Source organism: Thunnus thynnus, chromosome 18, assembly GCF_963924715.1.
Source record: "Thunnus thynnus chromosome 18, fThuThy2.1, whole genome shotgun sequence".
NCBI classification, from domain to species: Eukaryota; Metazoa; Chordata; class Actinopteri; order Scombriformes; family Scombridae; genus Thunnus; species Thunnus thynnus.
In genome coordinates, this window is record NC_089534.1 from 2,304,387 (window position 1) to 2,322,916 (window position 18,530).

An 18,530-nucleotide genomic window follows, 5' to 3' on the forward strand; every position below is an offset into this window, starting at 1 on the left:
ATCTCCATTAAAACAATTTGATATTAATTTATTTCCACATCTCTTAAACGGTTTGGTGCTGGATGGGAGTTTAGAGGAACCCAGTGTTCTCTAAATCAGAAAGGAGTGTCTCAGTGTTTTGATAGCATGTGCTGGTTATATACTGTAATCAACATGGGCATATTTTGAACGTCAGCATAAGAACATGTTGTATCTCAAACTGACGTCGTTCTGTTTTCTCTTCTTCCTCCCAGTCAGAGGCCAACAGGCTTCTCTATGCACCTGGGATGGTGCCATGTGACAGAGCGGCCGTGGAGCCATAACCCCACCACCACCGCTCGATCATCTCAACTCTAAGCTGTTCGCCCACCACTGATCTCACCTCCCCCCTCCCCCCCTCCCTCCCCGCACCCCGGTCTCCCTTCTCTTCCCTTCTATCTTTGCTCTGAGCCCTGGACAAGGCCCACCACAGCCACCACATGACTCACCCGCTGGAGCCCTAGATCAAGTAGGTACAGTATGACTGGTCGTGGTTGTGTGTGTTCTGCTCCAGCGCTGCAGTATGTCTCATTTTAAGCCACAGGTGTTGTGTGTTTTGCGTCCATCTAACTGTGTTCATTATGTCCGTTATCATGCTTATTTCCCTTATTGACTCAAATACATGTTTTATTCATCGCTTTAGTGTGTAAACTCAACTTCTAACTAAGGCTGCAGGCCGTGTTTGTATCTGGATGTCAGTGGCAGAGGTGGACAGAGGTCAATATTTAATATTCATAGAAGTGAAGCAAGACACAGGAGCTGGTTATTATACTGTATTGAGCTGAAAATGAGCCACGGACTGAGTGTACACTAGAGCTGTAACCATTAGTTAATTAATCGCCAACTATTTTGATAATCAAGAGATCAGTAGGAGTCATTTTTTAAAGAAAGAAATGTTCTCTGATTGCAGCTCCTCACATGTGAATGTTTATCTGGTTTATTTAGTTCACTATGACCATAAACTTGAATATCTGTCTTTGGGAAACACTGATGGAGATTTTTCACCATTTTCTGAAATTTTATGGACCAAACAAATAATGAAAATAATCATCAGTTGCAGCTCTAATGTACACACATGCACCTGGATGGGTTTCATACTTGTTTCATAGTTAGTGCAAGACTGTAAAGTGCATCTGCAACCATACGCTGGCTTTCTACACAGATTAGAAGAGTTCAGTCACTTTTCCACATTTTACTGTGTTATGCTCTTAATTTGAAATTTTATTTTTTATTTTTCAGAAGTGAGAAAGCAAGTGTAAGAATCCAAAGTGCCATCATACTTGAGATGTCAGTGTAACTGTTCAGGTTTATTTATTCTGAGGGTGTGAGCGGAGTGTGTGCTTTGTAGTTGAAGAACTTGTTTTATTGGCTTTTTGAGATCTACAGTGAAGTAGTTAATAAAACTGTGAACACTCATCAATCCTCATGATACAGAAACTATTCTGTAAGAAACAGAATGATATAACTGGGCTGGATTAGAAAGTCTCGAGCCAGACTAGAGCCTGTCACTTAGTTCAGGTCAAATTAGTAGTTTAGAGAGAGAGAGAGACACAAGAAAGATAAACGCTCTCTCTCTCGCAGGCCTTTTCTGCGTTATCCCCCCCCCCCCCCCCCCCGTGCTCTGAGACCTGGGCTCTGGGCCCCCAGACGGGATGTATGACTGTGAACATCCCAGCATGTCTGACGAGGGCCTCCCGTAGCGTTTCACCGGTTGAAACGAGGACACACACACACACATACACACCGCACACACCACACACTCCCACTCCAAATTACACAGAGACCAGTGGAGTTCAATAAATGATGAATATTCATGTGGAATTATCAGTCTGGCGGTGAACGTGTTTGAGGTTGAAAACGATCTGTGAAAAAAAAAAACGGGGTGAGCGATGACACACACACACACACACACACACAACTGAAACAGATGATGTAATACACTCATTTCTTTTTTTCATTATTTCTCATTTTACTTATGTAATTAGAGATATATATTTTGTCTCTGTCTGTGTATGGACCCAAAGACACATATGAAATGATTTTAAAGTCTCTCCTGCTAGATAACAGTATGGTCTGCGGGCAGCGGTCCACTGCAGATGGCTGTTACACTATGTATTCTATACACTATAAAGGAGTCTGGCAAACTGTAGTAGTGTCTGCGGAGCTGTGTGTGCAGTCCAAGGTTATTTCTTACTCTTGGTAAACATCCTGGATCAGGGTGAACACAGATGGTGGGGAAACAATGGAGTGGAACTTTACAGGGTATTTAGTTAAGAAGCGGGGACTCTTAAAGGAGCACACCAGTGTTTCTGCACATTTATAACAAATCACGTAGACAGAAACCAGCACCGCTTTCCAGAACATACCACTCATTTCACTGTATGGAAATCCATCACCATAAAGACAATGATTAGTTGATCAACACTAGTCTAAATGACTAACCAGTTAATTGAGGAAAATAATTAGAAGATTAATAATTGATAACAGATAATTAACTGTTAGTTGCCAAAGTCACATTGTTCTCCATTAATACACAACACAGACCTGTTGAATAATGTAGATGTAGAATAAATAATAATAATAAATAATATAATAAAAGCAGTTGTGAGTGATTAGTTGTAAATATGATGTCAGATTAATTAGGAAAGAGAGACGTTTCATGCATAATAACTGCATTTAAAGTGCTTTTTAAAGTATTCCACGGCAGGCCTGGTGGTTATTTAACACAGTAGTTGTCTTTATGATACAGCAGCAGCCGTCAGTAGCGTCACATCAGATCTTTAGAGCAGCGGTCTGCCTACATCTGCGAGCAGCACTGAAGGATTTTGTTGTAGAAATTGTGTCAGCAGTGCAAACTCTGCACACGATGATTCAGAGGGAGAGAAAACTTTGTCATCCATTACAAAGCGATGTAAATGTGTCTTTGATGTAGTTCCATACAGTTGCACATGTATATTTGAGAAATGTGGATGTCCCCCCCCCCCACCCCCACCCCCCACCCCCCCGGCAAAATGCATACACTGTCTGTTGTGTGAGAAAGGATGCTAAAGCACCCGAATGAACTCTGAAGTTAAAACATGCGTTGTATTTGTTTGTCTTGTAAGCGTCTGGCCTCTCAAAAAGGAAACCCTCTTTATGTGCTATTTGAATAATTTGGTCCGGATAAATTATGCATGTAGACGGGCTAATGTTTTGTTTTGGAAAGTAGTCATTGCATCAGTCTCTATAATGAGCCAAATTAAATCACAGTTACGTCATAAAAATGTGTTTCAATGTCAGATCGCTGCCAATGACCTGCAGTCATTTTTGTGAGAAGCAATATCACAAATAATTAATAATAGGATGATTTTGTTAATAGTTTGAGACTTCGGTGACACAAGCAGGTAGGCAGATGCCTTCTTGTAGTAGTTTATCAATAGTAGAGTAATGGCAGAATCAGTTAGTTCATTGATTGAATTATGCGTAAACTGACCTTAACCCTGACCTCATGTGGAAGCCACATGTACACAGCAGCTGCTATTTAGCTTCCCGTAGCAGAAACAAATCTCTGTTTTACGTGTCTTTAACAGCAGGATGTGAGTGCTGCCACAATAAAAACTATTAACTTTATAATCTGTGATGATTTACCACTGACATACCAAAAAAAAAAAACCTCTCACCAGGTCCCCCCATGTGTTAACATTCTCTGTGTCACATACAACACGTGTGAATATAATCCAGGAGTCAGTGGGTGCACCGTAGCCCTGTTTGACTGAGGCTGTATACATTCTCTGGTCATGTCCTATATTCCAGAGGGTGGGCCTTAGCAACAGTGACTGAGCAGCTTCTCATGGGCTGTACCAACTCGCTCAAACACAGAGGGGTGGCCACGCTGTGTGCATGGGCCATATGATCCATGTGTGGGGGGGGATCTCATGTTAGACAATGACTGTTTTACTGTTGTTGGAAGTCGTTCATATGAAGAAGATTAAATGGTCAGTTAGTGAATATTATGTCTTTTTGTTGTTGTTATCTTTACTTATCCAGTGAGTGCTCCTCACTCACTTACCATGACATATATTGGGAATATTATTGGGTTTTTTTAGTGACATGTTTGAGACTGATTAACTCTGTGAGGAAGCCAAACAGGTTGTACAGTGTTAAATGTACATCCAGACCAGAAAGTGAAGCTATAGCAACCATCCAGGAACTCCAGGAAGTGCTTTTCCTCACAGCTTCACATTCCTCCCAGGATGCTCAACAAGATATATGTTCTCCCAAGAAGCTTCAATCATTAAACAGGACCTATTGAAAGCTTGTATATTAGGAGTATTGATAAGCATAATGAATGTGTGCTCTTTCCTCCCTTTACCTCTCTCCTGGTAATCTACATCCTTTACTCCCCGCTCTCTACCTGGTGGTCTCTTCCTCACTCCCCCACCTCCCCCCCACAGCCCCTGCAAGCCATACATTGCGCTGTTGAGTGTGTGTGTGTATGTGTGTGTGTGTGTGTGTGTGTGTGTGTGTGTGTGTGTGAAGTGATCAGTATAGCGTGTGGAATGAGAGACCGAAGGAGGAGAGAGAGAGAGAGAGAGAGAGAGCGAGCGAGAGCTTTGAGAGAAAAGGACAAACCCAAAGATATTGAGACGGGCAGGCGGTTGTAATGGAGAGCCTGTGGAGGCATCGGACTATATTTCTCAGTGGTCTGGCTCTGCTGAGCTGTCGCCGCTGCTGCTGCTTTTTCTTCTTCCTCTTTGGTGACTGAAGGCTCGATCCTCTGCCGTACGTCACGTCAGAGAGAGAGAGAGGGAGAGAGAGAGAGAGGGGTGTGAGGTCAGAAGGTGCAGGAGGCTGCTGACCTGGTCTACAGGTGTGTAGATTAGACTTTTTTTTTTTCCTCCATCTGCATTTTTTTTTTTTCCTCCGTTCTTTTTTTCTTTACTGCAAGGCTGGTATGTGTGTGAAAGTGTGACCGAGGCTGTGTGTTCACACTGCAGCTGTTCTAATTATGATTGTTTCAGTCACATGTAAAACAGGATCTGGTGTTTTTTTTTTTTTTAATCAGTGCAAACTGTGAATGCCGTTACCTCGTTTAAGGGTTACATACTAAATATGCTCAATCAAAATGTTATCAGTTGAAGCCAGCGGTTTCATTCTGAGACTTTACATGCAGCTTACACATGTTTCAGTGAGGGACAGGGTGCAAAATAGACAGTTTATAAGGCTACAGTATAGACTATACATGCAGGCTGTATGTAAAGGTGAACGCTCTGTTGGCTTTGCTGTGTTCAGATTTTGTGAATATGGATGTAGAAAGTTCATAATTTTATGTGTTTGGATGAAAAACAGGACGAGCAGATGGTGGAAATGGATCATTTGAACAGTTTAATTTCTGAGGACAGAACTGTTTTTATATATTTAATCATAAGTTGGTATTAGTCAGTGGATTCAGATTTGTATGACTGTGCATATGTAAAAGTTCACACTTAACTCAGCGTAAACTGTGTGATAACAGCTTATTAATATCTCCTCTGCAAAGCACATTTGTTTATTTAGATTCACATTAGCTACTGTATTTTAATGGTAGCTACTCTTCTTGGGGTCCTCATAAATTGTTTACAATACTTCAGGAACAAGTACAAAACATCCATAACATCCAGTAAGACTCAACAATACTGTACATAACAAAACATCCCTGGACAATATCACTAAGATGTGAAGTAATTACATATCCTGTCCATTCAATACAATTTAATTTGTTTTTAGACAATACCCAAGAAGACAATTCATTTAAAAAACAGAATGTTTGACTGATCAGACTGTAATGAAAGGTCCATATTTAAGAACGAACTGCAACAAAAGTCACCACACCCTTCATTAGTGAGACTTTTTTCATATTTTGTACGCCTGCCTTCATATTTGATGACAGATTGGATCCTCCTGGTCTTTGATGATACCAGTTCTGCCCAAATCTGCTGAGAGATGTTCTGTCGTCCTTCACACATGGTTCTTTTCAGCTGCTCTTTGCTGGAGGGGTTTTGTTGCTCTACCTTCCTCTTTAAAATACTCTAAAGGTGTTCTGTTGGATTCAGGTCAGGGACATATTTCCTCTCCTGCCAACCTTCCTGAGACTAGGAGTATTTGGGTTTTACAACCTTGCTTTCATAGTGCCATCTATAAATGTCATCTCTACACCTTTTGCACTGCTGCAGCTCCGTATCAGCACGCTCCCACCTCCATGTTTCACGGTCGGCACCATGCGGTCACCATCTGATCCACACTCATTTATTTTGGTTTCATCTGAACAAAGAACATGCTGCTAATATTCATCTTCAGGCTTCTTTTCATGTTTAAGTTCAGTTTAATCTTGCAGCAGTTTTGTGCTGTTTTAGTGAGCAATGGTTTTCTTGTTGGACGTGGTCCGTAGAGGTTGACTTCCTGCAGTGTCCTTCACACTGTGTGAGGAGTCACTGAAACACCAGTTTCCACAGATAATCCTTGTGCCAAGTCAGAAGCACTTGCTCGTCTCTTTTTCAATGCAAGGCTGCGTAAATAGCGAATTGTGTGTGCCGTCATTTTCAGAGGACGGCCGCTGCACCTTCTGTTATTGGTAGTATGGGTCTTCCTGCAGCTGTGTTTTGGCTTCTGTTCAGCAGCCTACTGATGATCTTGTACCCTCTCCTGTAGGGGTGTAATGCTTCTGTGTGCTCCCTGACCCAAACAATTACTGTCAAAATAGTGGAACAATCTACGAAGTCCGACGTATGGAACAATAATGCTAGCACTTTTATTGGCAGTGCACCACTTAGCTGTAGCATACGTGTAGCCTGCTCATGGATGTATGTTCGCTGACTTAGCCAAGTTACCCTGGTTACCCATGCTCATGTAGTGTTGCTACTGTCATTGTTATTAAAAAATCCGCCGTTTTCTCCGTATTTAAACAATATTGCGTCTCCCCGTCCCCCTCCCCTTTCTGTGACGGTCATCTTTTCACTCCGCCCTCGAGTGAAGTTGTTCCAAACAACTATAAACACATTTGATTTCCGATGTCATAAGAACCAGTTCTGAGCGACCATAAATCATCATAAAACAGCTGTCAGCAGGTGTCATGACTCCTTGCAGGAAATAGAAGGATACATTTCACTTTCTTTTTTTTCTGCTCTACCGAAAACGTACCGAACCGCGACCCTGAAACTATGTAATGTTACGCCCCTACTCTCCCGTCGTTATGAAGTCTCACAATCTGGTTTCTTACTTGTTCAGGCAGTTCCTCACCATGTGGAGCCATGTTGCATTAGACACAACCCAGGCCAAAAGTGAGAAAGTTGTGTTCACAGGTTCTTTTATAACCTTGTTCAGGCAATTAGTCTTAACTGGAAGTCACAGTTGTAATCATTTTTGTAGTCAGTTTCGGTTAATTTTGCTTTTGACAGACAGACACCCATTAAACAATAACTAACCGGTTCATTTTTAATTAAAGTTGTGATGTAGCTTTCATTTGTAAGAGCTGTCCAGCTGTTGGTGGTCAGAGCTAGCTTGACTTTTAGCTTCTTCTCCCCAAAGTTTTTTCCAGTGTGTTTAGCCACACTAGCTCTCGATGGCGTAACATACTCGGGCTCGAGGTACGGATATAAATAACAATACGAATATAAGGCCACCGTGATTATAAGACGACCCCCCCTTTTCCAACAGCTGTTTTTGGAAAAATGAGGTTACTTTTTTAATATAACTTACATGTTAGTATAGTTACATACCCACACACTCTCCTACCAGGCTCTTGGAAGTGGTCAAAAAGTGGTATTTGGCAGCTTGACATATTCCATTTCTGCAGTAGAGACGTTGACGCTTTGGACTCATTTTCACTCGTCATGAATTTATTTCCTCCGTGGCAGAAAAACATGTTACACATCAGAAACTCCTGCAGGTTGAATTGGACTAACAAAACACTTTTAGTGCTGACTGACTCTAACACGCTCACTATAAACAGACTGTAAGACACTCGCTAGCCTAGCAACATTAATGCTACAAACAACCCATAATGCAACACTCTGTATAGAAGTTGGTTTTACACCGGTACTTTATCCATTCAAAAAGAATATCTGATGTTGTGATCATGTAATTGCCATTATTAACCTATAGACTGACATGTGTAAGTGGTCAAAAATATTTTTGGTGGTTAACCGATTAACGGTTGTACTTTAAGGCCTGTACTTGGATTTAGTCTAGCTAACGTCATTTTTAAATTATAAATAAGATCAAATAGCCCACACTTCACCCTAAGAATACTACAAGTGTCATAAGATGACACAATTTTGTATCATTTAACATTTTAATGATATTGCAAAGGAATATACTCACTTTTGTTATATAGATAGATAGAATTTGTGAATTATTGGCCATTTTTTGGAAACTATGACTGATCACGCTAAAAAGTTTTATTTAGGGATAGTGGTCAGGCGAAGCCATTTATTTGTGTGTGCCCTTTTTAAATTATAATGATAACTGACATCACCCAAATGGCCCTGATCAAAAGTTTACATACCCTTGCACGTTTGGCCTGATAATATACACACAGGTCGACACACACAGGTTGAAATGGCTATGAAGGGTAAGTTTCCACACCTGTGATTTGTTTGATTGTAATTAGTGTCTGTGTATAAATAGTCAATGAGTTTCTTGCCCTGCACATTCCATCCAGGGCTGCTCTGACTTTACTGGATACTGAGTTATGGGGAAAGGAAAAGAATCGTCAAAGGACTTGCGAGGAAACGTAGTTGAACTTTATAAATCAGGAAAAGGATATAAAAAGGTATCCAAAGATTTGAAAATGCCAATCAGTAGTGTTCAAGCTCTGATGAAGTGGATACCAAACCACGGACAGGTAGACCAACAAAGATTTCAGCCACAACTGTTGCAAAGAAAAACCCACATGCAACTTTCAGCTGGAATACAGGCTTCTCTGCAAAAAAACGTGGCGTGGCTGTTTCAAGATGCACAATAAGGCGATACTTGAACAAAAAATGGGCTGTTACTGCGCCAACGCCACAAAACAGCCCACTTACAATATGCCAAACAGCACCTAGACGAGCCTCAAAACTTCCTGGAACAAAGTCATTTGGAGTGATGAGTCCAAAATTGAACTTAATGGTCACAACCGTAAACAGTGTCTTACAAATTCTGCCAGGGTATGTACACTTATGAGCACAGCTGTGTGTGTATATATATATGTTAACATGATGACTTAAAGCCTATCAAGTCCATAAAATAGCTTAATATGACCACATCTTAGTGGATCCAGTTACAAAACCTGCAGTGGAACTTCTCTCTAACATGCATTAAATGTTCATCCTGACCTGATGTAGACACGTCCAACCTGTAAAACACTGCTAACAAGCACAGTTCCTCCTGCAGGATGACTGTGTACAGCAGAGATCAGAGCTGCTGCCACGCTGCCCTCTGTATGTTGATGGGACAGCTACATAATGAAAAAAATCATCTTCATTACATGTTGAAAAGCCTCTGTGCCTCTTCATCATATTCTCCCTCAAAGCCAAAACTGACCTTCATAACTTTACAGCTTCTACATAATGCTTTTTTTTTTTTTTTTTACTTTATTGTCAGAACAGTAAAATCATACCTTCGCTTTTAGATGTAGCATTTATATTTATTTGCTGTGAAGCAGCTGAAGTGTTGTGACGGTATCAACATTAGTTTATAAAGTGAGTGAAGAAGAACCGAACACAGCAGGATTTTAAACTTCTTACCTGACAATAATCCTTTGTGTATTGAATTCATAATAAAATTACATAGGCATCAGCTTATCTCATTAAATATATCATGAAACAGTGCGTTCATGTCACTTTAATGGAAACAAATCAAACCTTTGGCCTTCTGCTTTACTTTAGTTTAACTTTCATTGAAACTCCTGCAACTGCTGCTTTAGAGGCTCGACAAGACAGTTTGCAGTCACAAGATACTAAACAAGACATGATGCAGCAGTATGTGCCTCAGTTGTGGGATCATGGTGGCACAATGGCTGTTAATTGACTATTAATTAACTATTAATGAAACAGTTTAGTTGTGCTGCAGTGCAAAAAAAAAAGGAAAACAACCTGCTTCTGCTTCTTGCAAAGAGTCACGACACCTGCTGACAGCTGTTTTATGATGATTTATGGTCTATATATGTATATAAAGTAGTGTAAACTAGCTCCACCTCCAGCAGCTACAACAGTAACATGCTGCTCTAACACTGATGCTTCACTATTAATAATCTAATGATGTCATATATAATAATATATCAGTCAGAGGGACCAAACCACTACTTTTACTGCAATACTTTAACTACATCAAGCTCATAATACTTATGTACTTTTACTGCAATACTTTAACTACATCAAGCTCATAATACTTATGTACTTTTACTGCAATACTTTAACTACATCAAGCTCATAATACTTATGTACTTTTACTGCAGTACCTTTCAAAAACATTTTTCTCTATAAAGAACTGTTTTGTGACCTGTTTGTTTAAAGCTTGAATTAAGTCTCTAGCTGAAAGTATGTGGAAGTAGTTGAATTTCAAAATAAAGTAAGTTTTAGAGGATTTGAACGTTTCATTTTTTTTTTGCTTAATATTTTAAGTTGGAAAAAAAAGTTGAATACAAGCATAAATGTCCTTAAAGAGCTGAACGTTTTGATGATTGATTGAGTAATGATTGTCAATAATATAGTTAACAGTTGGTTTAAATAGAAATAGTTGCGAAAATGGAGAAAAACACTTTCTGAAAATCATAGAAAAGTGTTGCATCACTGTAGATGCAGCACAACACATCTTAATCAACATTTTTACTAGAAAACATTCTGTAACACATTAAATAGAAGAATAAATCACTTCCCCTTAATAAAGTTTATACATTTAGAGGTTTTTCATATTTTATATTCCAACCTTGGATACTGTAGCGATACAATAACACGGCGTTACTGCAGTAGATATAGAGGGAACCTGCTGACTCCACTTGCATCCATGTGTCAGACTAGATGATGAACTTTTTAAGTGCAATAAGTTCAATACAGTTGATGAGGTTCATCCAGTCATGTGTGTTTTTGATATTGCTGTTTATAAGTAACTATTACATTGTTTGTCTGCGGCTGCAGAGCTGGCTAACGAGGAGGGTAATGATGGAGCCTTAATCATCAGCACTTTCCATGTTGTTCATGAAACATAATCACAACAGAGGAGGGGAAACAGGAAAGCCCAGAAATACCATGATGATGGTTGTTGATGACGGCTTGTTGTGCACAGCTGACGAGCTGATCAATCACACACACACACACACACACACACACACACACACACACACCCACACTCCAGCTTTCCCCTCGCCGCTATGCTCTGTAGAGAAATAATAGATTTCCCAGTCATGTAATTGATTGTTAGAGCATGTCCAGTCTCTAAATAAGATAATGTGTATAGTTGCTTGTTACATCATCAGATATAACTACTGTATCTTTTGCTCTCTTTCAGTCATGTTGACTTATCACCAGAAATACACAGAAATAACTTCAATAAAAGAAGGTTAATATGATGGGCAGGTCATTTTATAACTGTTATCACTTCACATAAACATGTTTACACTCAGCAAGGTAAAAGAAAGATGGTTAAGATGACCCTTCACCTTTTCCAACACCTGTTTTATAGAAAAAAAATACTTTTTGAAGATGTAAAACACTCGTCCTGTCAGGAAAGTTGCCCTGAGAAAATATTAACGCAAGGAGAAGAAAGTCCTCGTTCCCGGAGCCTTTTCTCTCGTAAAAGTGAAATACCTTTATACCATTAAAGCAGAACGGAAATTCCACATTTATGTAGCTTTTCTATCATCCACATAGTCACACTCTCTCCTGTCAGGCTGTCGAAAGAGGTCAAAATTATTTTCTTCAGCAGTTTTCACACTGTCTGTTTTGAGCTCCTCGTAACGTGTGACAGCAGTGGTTCGTAGCTGCCAGACAGGAGATCCGGTACTCCGGTCTGTTTCTGCAGTGAAGACGTTGGGAAAACGCTTCGGATTCATGAATTTATCCCCTCCGTGGCAGGTTAAACCAAACACTTTAAAGTGCTGACTAACACTAGAAGACTCACAATAGACAGACTTGAATCCAATCACTAGTGTAGCAACATCAAGGCTACAAACAAGCCTTAACGCAGAGCGGCGTGTAGGAGACGGCGTGACAGCGGTTCTCTCTCCATACAAGAAGGATCCTGTGAACTCGTAATTGTCTGGTCCGCAGATAAAAGACGACCTCCACTCTTTCTAATGTAATTTCCAGAACGCCATATCGGCAATCAATACCCGCTTCTATTCAAGGTTTAACTGAAGTATTGTTGCATTTTCTAACTGTTGTACTGCAGCTACATGCAGACATTGGTTTAATCAACATTTTAATAATTATTGCTTTTATTTGCAGACTCACCGTAGCTCCCAGCTGAACACAGCAGCTTCACACACATAAACCATAGAGAGCATGTTTTAATAAATCAGTTGTGTCGGTCAATTAATAGGACTTCAGCTGTTTCTATGCATGTACTGAGCTCAGTCTCAGCAGACTATAAAATATGAACGTCATTGATAGATTTCAGACTCAAAATAATGATTTGAACATGTATCAGTCAGTAGCTGGTAGATGTTCATTTCCTACCCTGAGTCTCATTTTTACTGCGCACTAACGAGCTGCACTGTTCTCAGTTCTTGCTGCGGTTAGATGGATGTTTTTTTAAGTGCTCTGTGTTAGCGACACAAGGAGGGTTGAGAAGGAGCGGCGTGATTTGAGGTGCGATGTTAACAAGGCAGGAAGGAAGGAACGTGGCCTTGCAGCGGCACCTGACGCTGTAACGATGGCAGCTTGATGTTGCTGGTAGCTTGTTGTGGATTTAAAATGTTTTTTGTGTTTCCATACTTTACAGCATGGATGTGGTTTCACAGATTAAGAGACTTGTGTCCATCTGTCATCATGTTTACATTTTTTTTTCCTCCAAACAAGGATGTGTACAGTTCCCAAAAGACTAAATTAAAGGTCTTCAAACTTGATGTCTTAAATTATTTTAGAAACTAGAGGTGGGACAAAACATTGATATTGCAACTTATCGCAATATTTCCATTTGCAATATGTTATGGATATGTTTTTTTCAAGCTTAGGACTGCTCAGAGTTGATTTCCTCCTCTTTATGGAGGTGCTGAACAGGCGGGTGATGGTCAGTTGGATGACAGTTGTCGTCAGAGTCAGCTGAAGCTTTGACCGTCACTAGAAGCTCATTCATGACCCTTTTTGTAAAAAGTTTCTGTGTTGTGGCTGAGCTAGCGGCTCTATGAGAGGCTCTCCAGTGTGTGTGTGTATATGTGTCTGTTTATCATGTTAATGTTTAACCGACCGTCATCACTCGTCAGCCCTGAATATCTAGTTAAGCTGAATATAGCAGTTAGTCATCGGCGGGTCGCGTGTTGTGTTTACTGACACAGAAGGAATAAATCTTTGTGTTATTAGCACAACGTCTCCTCTGTGTTTGTTTCTTATCAGACTCTGAGCGGCTGCAGTCAGCAGTGTGCTTGTATTTATACTTAGCTGCATTTCTTTTCTGTGAAACTAATGGACTGTTAATAAACATTGTACATTATCTGATTATTTCCTGCTTCTTCTTCATCACAGATATGTTTACACATCGTAGATTATTTCTTTTTTATATATATATATATATATATAGCGTGAATCGCAGAATCACCTTTGTTGTGATATATCGTTATGGTGATAGTATCGTATCGTTAGTTCATTCATATTAGAAACTTTATATTCAACAGACAGAAATGATAATACACATATACATTATATACACTGTCTGACAGGAATTCATATCCTTAGTAGCCTTTATAATATTGCAGTATTTATCTTGTACTACTGATCATTTATAACTTAAATTCATGAAGTTCATCCAGGACTATGTTGGATTTTGCAACTTTGTGTTTATTTGGATTATTTTATCAGTCTTTTCATACATTTCTTTTTTTTTTTTTAAACAATATTTTTTATTTATTCACAGCTTCAGTAAGCAATACATCCAGTGACACATGTCCCCCCCACCCCTCACCCACCCACATACATTCATCCCACAGACCTTTAGGTCATCGACAGGTCAGTGTGAGAAACAGTGTGACACCCAAAGAAGCTTTTCATACCGTTTCTGAGAGCATTAAAAATGTTTTAACTTTAATATATTTGGCTTAATGGATCGTGCAGGAACCCTGTTAACTCTCTTCTTATACACGGTGTGCTTCATCGAATGTTGCAGGGTTTCCTGTTGCCATGGTTACCCTGATGCAGCGAGAGAGACACACACACACACACACAGACTGTAGACTTTGCAGATAAAGAACAGACATGAGTCCATTGAGAGAGACTTAAAAGGAATGCCAGAAACATACAAAACAAAAATGTTGGAGAGAACTTTCAGTCAAATAAAATCCTGAACACAATCACCTGAAAACTACAGCGTTAAACATCACGGTAGAGAACAGACGGCAGCTGTTGTAACGGGACAGTTTGATCTAGTGTTTATGTTATTGTGACAGATGTAAATAAATACTGTTAACCAAATATCTTTGTACACATTTTAAAGCTGCTTATAATTCAGTATTGTTTCTGATTACTTCAGGGACTGTACCTTGCTGGGTTTTTTGCAATATAAGTTACATAGAACATTTAATTTAATAGATATATAGATAAACTGTCTGTCAGCTCACTACAACAACTTCTGTCACATGATGAACTTGTCTCGATGGACACTTTGAAAAGCCATATATGAACTTCAAAAAGCTGGTCTGACATAATGTTTCTTTGTTTATTGTGTTTTTGACCACATGCTAATGTTTGTGTGCCTGGTTTTGCTCCAGTAGAATTATTAGTAGTATATTCGTATCAGTTTCACTGCGCTGAAAACATCCTGAACTACGATTGAAGTTCATATACTGTCAACTGTGCAGTTTGTGTTTCTTACCGCTGTAAAGAGATTCATGTTACTGATGTTTGTGTCTGCAGACTAAACGCTGTCTTACTGTTTCATTACATGCAGCTAAAATAATTTTAGAGTAGAAGTAAAGAACATAACTGTCAACTAAAGTCAAAGTTCAAAGCACAAAAAACAGTGTTTGCTTTACTCAAATTAGTTCTAATGTTCCTTTTATTTAGTTTTCTGCACCAAACTTCAGTAGATAAAAGGAACAGTTGAACTGCTTTGCGAGTGAAACAACAGGAATTATCCTGAAATAAACAGAAATCCAGGATAAGTTAACAACATTTCGCCAGCGGTCAAATAAATAGTTGCTTGTAGACGACAGTTTGTAAGTGTGTTTGTTTATTTCACACTTAAGATTAGATAAATAGGATCTGTGGGATTTAGTCACTGCTCTAACATTGTTGTTGTTGCTGATGTTTCTCTCAACCATGTGTTTCTTCTTCTTCCTCCGCAGGTCAGTTGAAGCTGAAAATGAGTGCAGTAGGGGAAAGCCCCCTGGACCCTGCCACGCCAGAGTCACGCAAGAGGAAGGGCTCGCCATGCGACACATCAGGGCAAAGGTAAAGACTCCAAACACTGACAAACGCCGCAGAGCAACAAGACAATGAGATGCTGTATGGCTGAAACTCTTTGATGCTTTGATAGCGATCAATACTTTGATTGGGCTGACAGTGAGTTGTGAAAGCCGGGATTATCTGTTGACATGCTTTATTATGCTTTATTATGGTCACGCTGTGCTGTTGAAACAAGAGCTTTATGCCTTCTTGTGTGACAGAAAAAGTGTCTTAAATAAAACGTAGGTTAATAAAAATGTGCATTAAGACCTTGAAACAATCATAAGAACAATTTATTTAAATATTGTTATTGTAGTTGTCCAGGTGTTGTCTTTACAAAGCAAACAGACATCACACTGCTCTCAACTCACTGTAAATGAAATGAAATACTAGACAATACATATACTTCATAGATGGACTCTGGACTGAATAACAACATAATCTGAACAAACCAAACTTTAACCACGACCATGTTTCACTGACACGTCACCATCACGTCACCTGTCGTCACTCAGCTGCAGTTAGAAAAGCTTGTTGTTGTGAAGGATGAAGGAGCTCCGGTTGATAAAAACGTCTTGTTCAAAACTAGTTGATACAAAAAAAAAAAAAAAAAAAAAAAAAGGTTGAGAGAGAAAAAACAATTTATGGATGACTAGACTGAGAAATATGTGCTCATTTTACCCGAGGGAAACATGAGACCATTGTGCTTGATTTGCAATGGGAACGCAAAAAAACAACCACTACGACACCAAACATGACTGTTTTAAACAAACAAACAAAAAAAAAACTGTCCCAAAAAACACAGAAGCAAGAAACCACAAAACTGAACCAGTTAAGTTTTGATATAACAACAAATGAATACAGGAAGAACTCATTAATGAACAATTAAACCAGCGTCTCCACTCAGCCCTTAATGCACAAAGTTATGGATATTATAAGCAAAGGTGTCACATCTCCCAGTAAGACAGTTCTGGAGTTTTTCTACTGTTTTATCATCATGTAAAACATCTTTTCTCCACCTTTGATGCAGTAGAAACTCTTTATTTTTATTTAAGCTCTATCTAAATAGGAACTTGATACACCCCCATCCCTACTTTAGCTCTGTTTACTTCTGTCGCTCCTCATAAACAACCACTTACCTGCTCTTTAAAGCACAAGACTGCACTGACAACACTGAAGATGTGTAGTTGGCAACCTGCGGTTCACACAGACACACCAGTCAGTCATAGAGCGCAGACACACCGAGAGAGGCCTCTTGAATGCTTTCATGCATGCGTTCTTGTATATCTATACGATGGCTGAAGTGAGAAGGAGGAAGAAAAATCATCTATCAGAGTGTTGAGATCATGGTTTAAGGTTGAAGATTAGATAAAGCTTTATGTCAGGGTAAGGTGTAAGTGGTTATGGAATGAATGTAGTCAGTGTGTTCTGTGTGTGTGTGTGTGTGTGTGTGTGTGTGTGTGTGTGTGTGTGTGTGAGTCTACAAGGCCAAATAGCTGATGTAAGCTGATGTAACAGCCCAGCTAGCATTTCTACAGAAACTACACGCAGCCACTGACCTGCGCATTCACACAGCAGCAGCAGCAGCAGCAGCAGCAGCGTCCTCCTCCTCCTCCTCCTCCTCCTCCTCCTCTTCCTCCTCCTCCTCCTCCTCACCCCTCCCTCCCTCCCCTCGGTCACCACGCCTGTGTGTTCTGGCTGGCCAATGCGCTGACCTACTTTTGCTGTTGTCGTCTCTCACACACACACACACACGTTTCTTTTTTCATGTTTACCACATACCTTGCTGTTCCTCGTCGGTCTGGAAGTATATTATTGGAAGTGGAGAATAAGGTTGTGCAAAAAAAGACAGAAAAGACCAGAGTTAGGCCTTTTAAAGGTGGATTGAATTTGCTTTTTAACTGTTATTTATTGTTTACATGCTACAAAAACAAACTAAAGACAGTTATTGCTGCACTAATAAGAGTATGTACATGTCATACAGAGTATTTACAAGTCACAATTAGTTCTGCAAACTCTGATATTGATACTGCAAACCACCTGTTTGAGAAAGCAGCATGTTTTGTTTACTTTGATGAAGTCATCTCTGTAGTAATTGATCCCTCGATTGACTGAATTGCATCTTTGAGTCGACATTAAACAGCAACAACAAGCCTCCAGGCAGATTTCAAGATGAATTAAAACTGTAAAAACAGAAGCATCATGAAGTAGATTAAAGATATATTCTACTGTTTGTGCTCCTGTCACCTTCACATCTTTCTCCTTCTACACCAACGTCTTCCTCATGGCTACCCCCCCCCCGTAGCCGTAGCCCCCCCACGTGTTTCTCTCGGTGGGATCTCCTGTACGATGCGAATTATTAAGCTTATTCTTATCTGAGCACATCCTCTTGTCTCTCACCAGCCTTCCATTATTCTCTGTTTCTTCCTCCATGTTCCTGTCACTCATTGTCAACAGTTGGAAGCTTTATTATCCAGTAATAAGAACGTATTCTGCGCTGAAAGTTGCTATTTTCACTGTCGGCTGATCGAAACACGTTATATGAAACGATGCAGTTTGTTTTTATTTGTTTATACATCAAATGAGATTATTGTTTTCTGAATTTCAAGTTTTATTTATTTGAATGTTTTGATTTTATAGTGTTTCTTGTCATGTTTTTTCATTTATTTATTATGTAAAATGTTGTTTACATTACTAACATGTTACAGTTAATAGGACTTGAAGCCATGTTGTTACCTATCAATATATTTCTTGTGATAAATTAGTAGTGAGCTGTAATGATTTATTGATCAACAGAAATTGTGATGATCGATCAGTCTGGTGGTTCCAGCTCCTCAGATATGATGATTTACTGCTTAAATTACTACATGTTGAATGTTATAATAGAGTTTTGGACTAACAGAAAAAGCTACTGGGCTGCAG

At 39.5% G+C, this 18,530-nt stretch overlaps 1 protein-coding gene across 2 annotated transcripts in view; it reads left to right on the forward strand.

Moving 5' to 3' along the window:
- Window positions 1–18,530, forward strand: part of ncoa1 (nuclear receptor coactivator 1) — a 61,468-nt gene that overhangs the window by 15,295 nt on the left and 27,643 nt on the right. For both annotated transcript variants that reach the window (XM_067573392.1, XM_067573393.1), the window contains exons 2-3: window positions 234–487; window positions 15,509–15,614. In XM_067573392.1, the coding sequence (XP_067429493.1) occupies window positions 15,526–15,614 (89 nt within the window). In that variant the 5' untranslated portion in view covers window positions 234–487; window positions 15,509–15,525. The remainder of the gene's footprint in view (window positions 1–233; window positions 488–15,508; window positions 15,615–18,530) is intronic.